The sequence below is a fragment of the Aptenodytes patagonicus genome, chromosome 1 (genome assembly GCF_965638725.1).
Source record: "Aptenodytes patagonicus chromosome 1, bAptPat1.pri.cur, whole genome shotgun sequence".
Lineage (NCBI taxonomy): Eukaryota > Metazoa > Chordata > Aves > Sphenisciformes > Spheniscidae > Aptenodytes > Aptenodytes patagonicus.
Genome location: NC_134949.1, coordinates 85,874,264 through 85,881,208, shown reverse-complemented (window position 1 = coordinate 85,881,208; position 6,945 = coordinate 85,874,264). Strand labels below are relative to the sequence as shown.

General features: G+C 51.3%; 1 protein-coding gene across 1 annotated transcript; it reads left to right on the top strand.

Annotated features, from left to right (window-relative positions):
- Positions 1 to 365: 365 nt before the first annotated feature.
- Positions 366 to 6,222, top strand: LOC143155827 (homeobox protein NANOG-like). The gene is made up of 4 exons (XM_076328802.1): positions 366 to 546; positions 3,762 to 4,036; positions 5,367 to 5,456; positions 5,860 to 6,222. The coding sequence occupies exons 1-4, from the start codon at positions 366 to 368 to the stop codon at positions 6,220 to 6,222; spliced, it is 909 nt and encodes a 302-aa protein (XP_076184917.1).
- Positions 6,223 to 6,945: the final 723 nt, after the last annotated feature.

Below are 6,945 nucleotides of genomic sequence, written 5' to 3'. Positions count from 1 at the left end.
GAAGCAAGCAGGAGGAGCTTTCCTGGGGCTCTGGATCAGACCCCTACTCAGGTGTGACTGAGGAACCTGCAGAATGGGAAGAATTCAGAGGGCACATATTTTAGCCCTGATGCCACGTGTGGCTTTCTCTCCCCCCCCTCCACCCTGCTCTGTCCCCACCCCACCAATCAGCCTCTTTAACATGACAAAGAGCCTCAAGGAGCTGACGATGGTGGATATTGCAGTCCCAGGCAGGGTATAGCCAGCTATAAAGGTAACTACCTGTCTACATTCGGGGCTACCTCAGCTTGCTGGTGAGACCTGCCCCCCCAAGTGGAGGTGGCATCTATTGGAAGGTGGGGGAACCACCCCTTCATCTGCCCCCCATGTGTGCACACTTGGCTCTGCCCCCCTACCAGGCTTACCCCAGCGGGACTGGCATGGGGTACCTGGAGTTATACTGGAACTCGGCAGGGGAGGCAGGACATGCCCCCGCTTCGGCTGGGCCAGCGGGAGCCACCAGTGCCAGTCAGTCTCCGGAGGCAGGAGGGAAGAGGCAGACGGCAGGTAAGGCGTTTCAGCTGTCCTAGAGCTGATCCCAGGATACCTGTGGTTCCAGGTCAGCCACTTGCTTAATGACCTTGAGCAAATTTTTCTCTCTCCCTGCCTTGGTTTCCTAATGTGTGAGCTGGGCAAAGCGTGATGTGGTAGGCAAGGAGAATGGGTGACCTTGGGCAGTCACACCACCTTTCCATGCTACTTTTCTTTGCTGACTGTGAACTCGTTTCCTAAACTTCAACAGAGCCTGCAAGAGTCCAGGCGCTGGCAGGTCTCTGCTCCAGGCTGAAGGGCAGTGTGACAACATGGTCTCATGGAAGTTCATGGTTCTCGGGGCAGGAATGTCTGTGCCTCCTTTTAGTCAATGCTGTCATGTGTGCTATGGAGAGAAACAAATCCTGAAGGTAATTCTGCTCGTGGCATCCCTTGTCCCCTTACAAACTCCTCGCACCCTTCGTGTGCTCATTAAACTTGAGCTAAAGCATGCTCTGAATCACTGTGCCAAGAAATCTGCTCCCTTTAAATGCAGCATCGTTACTCTCTGCTTCTTTTAGTTTGCCATTTTCCTCTCTCTCTATTTCCCTCTCCTTTCCATCCTCTTGTTGCCTTGCCTTTCCCTCTTTGCAAAAAAGTCCCAGGCCCCACCGCGGTGGCATTTTCTGTTCCTGACATTCCTCTCCCACTCCAATGAGTGGTAATAGAATAGCTGATGAAAGCAGGTTTTCGCTCAGCCCCATTGTATGGTCAGCAGGGTAATGCTCTTGTAAGGTTAATGGGTGGGAAGAGAGCAAGCTTTTGGAGTGCCGGTTTCAAGCTGTCAGATGCTATAGAGAGCTAAAGGCTTGGGCAGAGTGACTAGTGGCTACTTGGCACGAGGCTACTTGCCATGTAATTTGGAGAAAGGCTTAGGTTCTCTGCATGCTGCCTGCTCCGCAAAGGCAGCAGGCAGATTGACTCATTCGTGCCCCCAGTGGGCCTGGTATATAGACTTAAAACCTGTCTTCAAACATTCTCCTCTGGTGCCTCTCTCTACAGAGAGAGCCCAGTCATGGAAGCAAAGGCCTACAGATGTCAAGGGCTTGTGGGAGCGGGTCTGTCTTAGGTTTTCATGTTTATGTCTGTTGCACTGTTTGTGTTTCTTGCTTCCTCTTTCCTTCACGCTTTTCTCATGGGAGAGGGAGCACCTTTGTCTTGAGCTCGAGCTGCAGGTGATAAATTACATGGGGGTTTGGGATGACAGGCCGAGCAGGAACATGTAGGAGATTTAGCTCTACGGTGTCTTGCTATGGTTCCTGGTCTAACAGAAGACTTTCCTGTTTTCCAAGCCCACATTCTGAGCATGCTCATTTCCTACCTATAGGGTTTTTACTGCACAGCCTGCAGGAGCCAAGCATCCTGTGGTCCCACACGAAATTTTAGCTTCCCGTGCATCCAGGTCACAGATGTTCAGCTTCCTCTCAGGCTCTACAGTCTACCCCCATACACATAACACCTCAGGCCCTTGCACCATTTCTGTTGACAGCCCCTTTCTCCTTGTAGGCAGAATCCCTTTGTAAACCTCATGGCCCTGCTCCCCAGCACCAGAAACCTGCCCCACTACACACCTGCCTCTTCACGCAGCCGGTGCTCTGGGTGGTTATCATCTCCTAGGGATAGGAAATAGCCAAGAGCAGGCCTATAAGAGCAGGCAACCCTGGAGGGGCAGGCACCACAAAGACAGGTGTGCCTCTGTCAGGAGGGTAACAAGGGAAAAGATACTGCAGACATGGCCACCTTTCTGAAGCCCAGCAACACCTCAAGGCTTTTGAGTGATTGCTTAGTAGCCTCTCAGCTTAAGACAGAAGAAGGAAGGCTTTAGTAGGGTGGACGGGGAGCCCTTTCCTCAGGAGGGCGTCAGTACTTTGCACTAGACATACATTTGGGAGGTTGAGGAGGGTGTCTCAGTGGGCTTCGGAGTCACAGCTCTCAGGGTGACGAGGAAGGAGATTGGGAGCTATTGGTTGGGCTCAGTAGTTAGAAGGTATGTACTGAAAATGGCACTGCTCCATTCACTGCACACCCTCTCTCCTGAAATGTCAGTAGGAGGAGAGGGGATGGACCATGCAGAAGGGTTTGCAGAGGAGTAGCTGGAAGAAGGAGGGATGGACAGATTTATCATTGCAATTATGGAGAAGGGGGGAGACTGGCATCACAGCCCTTCAGTCAGGGCTGAGAAGGTCTCAGCCTCTCACAGGCCCCAGCAACCAGGCACCTGACAGAAAGGTGCTGGGATAGTCTCTCTTGTTAGCATTTTCCTATTCAGGCAGCCTGAATGACTTTGCAACTTGGCAGCTTTTGTCTAGACTAGTAGCCCAGATTGTTTAGGAAGTTTTTCCTTTAGATCTTTATCTCAACTTTGTCCTCAACAGAGACCCTTTAAGACATGTACCAGGACAAATGAGAAGGGGCTTGGATACCTTCCTCTGCACTCTTGAATTTTGTCCCCCATGTCCCTGGTACAGGATTACTGGCTCTTCTCACCTGTCCCACACATCCACCTCCCCTCTCTCCCTCCCCACTTCCATGTGAAATTTCTCTCCTTCATTCTTCTCTCGCCAGAAGCCCCCCTCAGCCAAATAGGTCCCTCCATCTATACATGTATTTCCAGCAGTGGTCTGTGGTGGGAGCCACAGGCAAACAGGAGTGAGCCAATATCCAAGGCCTGACTGATGCTCTCCACCTGCCACCCCATCATTGTAAGCACTGACTGCTCTGCCCCGCCATACACCCTGGTTGGAGGTTGCTTTGCCACTGTCTATCAAGTGCCTTGAGATTGCTGACCAGACAGTTTTGGGGAGCCCAGTCACTGACCCAAAGCTATGCTTGCAGTCACGACCAGGCCTCTTTACACCACACTGAGACTGAAATATTACCGGGGCCTTTTGGAGGAGGATAGTAATGCTGTGAGCCAATGTGCACCATTCTCCCCTCCCTGCCCTGACTTTTCCACCTGATGAAAGGGAGCCACGGGCATCCCAGAGGGCTGAGCTGGGAAGCTGCTCGCTGTCAGTGGGCTTGTCTGTGCTCACAGATCCATGAAGGAAGGAGGGTGACACAAGCCTTTGCTTCAAGAAGGCCCCTGTTTGGTAGGCAAGGAACTCTACGGCAGGCAGGGAGCATGCTCATACCCATACAGCTGTGCATTATGAATTGTATATATTTTCCCATTGTCTTTTTATTTCTAGAAGTATCCCCAGCTTCGTCCAGTTCTGGGAATTTCAGCCAATTCACACCCGATTCAGCCACCAGTCCAAATTCGGCATCCTCATCCCCCCAGCCTACGGCTAAGTCTCAGAAGGGCAGAGAAGATGGCATGGAGGGGGTGAGGAAGGCCAAGAGCCGCACGGCTTTCTCCAAAGAGCAGCTGCAAACCCTGCACCAGCGGTTCCAGAGCCAGAAGTACCTCAGCCCCCAGCAGATCCGGGAGCTGGCTGCTGCCCTGGGGCTCACCTACAAGCAGGTGAACACGGAGACTTTGACCCATGGTATATCTGTCACACAGCAGCAGCTGAATGGTCACATAAGGCAGTGACAGGATGGAAAGATGAGTCCCCAGCAGAGAGTAGAGGCAAAGGTGCCAGCTAACAGTTGCTCCCCTGCCTATTCATGCCCAGAGATCAGAAGCACTTCTAGGGGACAGGAGAGACAGTGGCACCTCATTGGGTCCTCCCCAGTGAGGGATCAGTTAAGGGTACTGTTGCCAACGCTTGTAGTAGAATTGCAAACACAGTGATGAATATGTTGTTTGCTACAAACAGCGTCTACCCTGGGCGTGACAGCACTTCACAGACTTTTTCCATGCGCTGGTGAACTTCACAGAAACCCTGGCATGCATCAGTTCTCTGAATCCCAGGGCTGCAACATGCTGAAAGCTCTTGCTAACGTTTCCAAGGGCTGATCTTGTCCAATACCTAATAGTGCCCCACACTCGGCACTGCCTGGCTGCTTGACACCCGCTCCCCCCTCCATGTGGGTACTGCTAGGTTCATGCATTGCAGCCCTTCAGGGTCTCTGCTGATCTCCAGATAGGTTGTGTGTAGTGAACTGGTGCTGGCTCAAATGATGCCTTCCTAAAGCAGAGGGGGCTGGGCAATGGGGCACAAGTGCTTGCAGTTATAAGTCCAAAAGCTGCCTGGAATTTGGATGTCAGAGCTGGGCACGATGGCCTGGATGCCTAGGGATGCCCTGGGACTAAAAAAGTTATATACGCATTGTTCACGCACACACTGAACTGTTTCTGTCAGGAACAAGATCGGTGGGACAATCTGCTCTTTCCTTCAATCCACATCCCTGCAAAGGCTGCTCTCACTGCGCAGACACAGCCCTGGGGGGAAACGGCTCTGGAATTCACCTCAGCAAGGAGCTCTGAATTTGGGAACTGCTGGGTACAAGGAGCAAGCCTCTTCCTTCTCTGCTCACAAGCGTGCAGAAACAGCGTCTTAGAATTTTGCCTGTAGCACAGGGGGCTTGTAGAGACCTGGGTGGGTCTAATTTGTACCAGTCATTCACCTCCATGACTGAAACGAGTGAATTTGTTGCAGCGATAACTGTCCCGTGGACGTAATGCCGCTCCCTCCCCCCACCATGCAGATGCACTAGCCACCTGCTGAGGCTGCTAGACAGACATCTCCCCTTGGCAACAACCACAGGGAGCCCTTAAAGGGCTTTATCTGCTGCTGCCCATATATCTATGCCATCTGGTCACTCTTCTTCGCTGTTTGTGAATCTGATAACATTTGCTATTCCCTCCCCTTTGCTGATGTTTTCTCTGCTCTCCCTTCCCCACCCAGGTGAAGACTTGGTTCCAGAACCGGAGGATGAAGCTGAAAAGGTGCCAGAAGCATAGCCTGTGGACTGAACGGGCTCAGTGCCTCACGCAAGTAAGAACGTAGCACATGGCTCCACATGGCCCTTCTATCCGGGCAGATAAGTCCTGTGATGTATTTCCTCCATGGGGGCAACTTAAGCATACAAGTATCAGCGTACTCTGCCTTCTGGTTTGTTCAGCGCAGAGGCACAGACTTGGCACGACTCTCCATGTTCTGTAGGTAGCCTAGCAATGGGCTGACTAGGCCACTGAAATGCTTCCAGAGAAAAGCTGTTTTCCTCATATATATATATATATGTATGACTGTGTATCCACCCCTGAGCTATGGGGGTGGATACAGTTCTTCTTGTCCTCCCATGCCATTGCTGCTGATCAAGAGACAACATGAAATGTGAAGGGACAGAGCCCCAGCACGTGTCAGGCCTGTGTTCTGATTCCCTGTCTTTCCCTTTCAGAGTGGCTTCCAGCCAAATACTTACCTGGACGTGCACCCCAAATTCCACCAGGGCTACCCTATCACTGCAGCCAGCAACATCCAAACCGTGCCTCCCCCCCGTCAGCACTACGGAGCAGGGCAGAACGCTTACACAATCATGACCAGCGAGGATGGAGGAGTCTTTGGAAAAGGCGGGGGCACCTGCAGCGTCCAGCAGACAGTGGGCTTCATTGCCCAGCACAAAGTAGACTTTTACCACAGCTGTCCTGGCAGTGTGGAATATCAGGGCACAAAGATGAGTGACGGCTGTAACTTTCACCACTCAGCCACCATGGGGGCTCCTTTCCCAACCACTGCTGGCCACCATCTCTATCATTCCTAAGCACTGTGGATGTAGGGTACTTGGGCATGCAGGAATCAAATCTTATTCTCATCTCTCCCTTTGTTATTCATGTGCTCTCCAACTCAGGGGCATCGTGTAGCTAGAACCTGTTTTGGCATCCAACTATGTACCTGCAAGCATGCACAGACACACAGACATGCAGATACCTGTTTGCCCATTTATGTACATACAGCCCTTCATTCGTATGCCCTTACACACGCACACACCCACCCCCCCCTTCTTTATTGGCACAGACGACCAAGTTCCTTTATAGCAAGACCCAAGATCTGGCTACCTAGATAATCCCCTGGAGCTTCTAAATTATTGTAACTTGTCTCAGAGGAGGCACAGATTCCTTTGAGGATCTCATTTATACATATCACTGTACGGTTGTGTATACATAACACATGAAGCGGTGGGCTGTATGGAGAGGTGCTGGTCACATATCTTTCACTGAAGTTGGAGAAGTTACTGTCACACGCCAGGCATCCATCTGATGGTTAGACCACCGGTTCTGTAAGTCAGCCACAAGGTACAGAATTGATGAAGTGTCTAGTGAAGGGACATGTGACAAATAGCTTGCAGAAAGGCTGGTAAGGTGATCTTATAAGCATCAAAATGATAAATAAGCCCCTTGTTCTAGTCTGTATCTTTCTGTGCCTCCCCTCAAGAAAACCAAACAGTGCATTCAATTTGGCAAATAATAAAATATTTTTTAAGTTG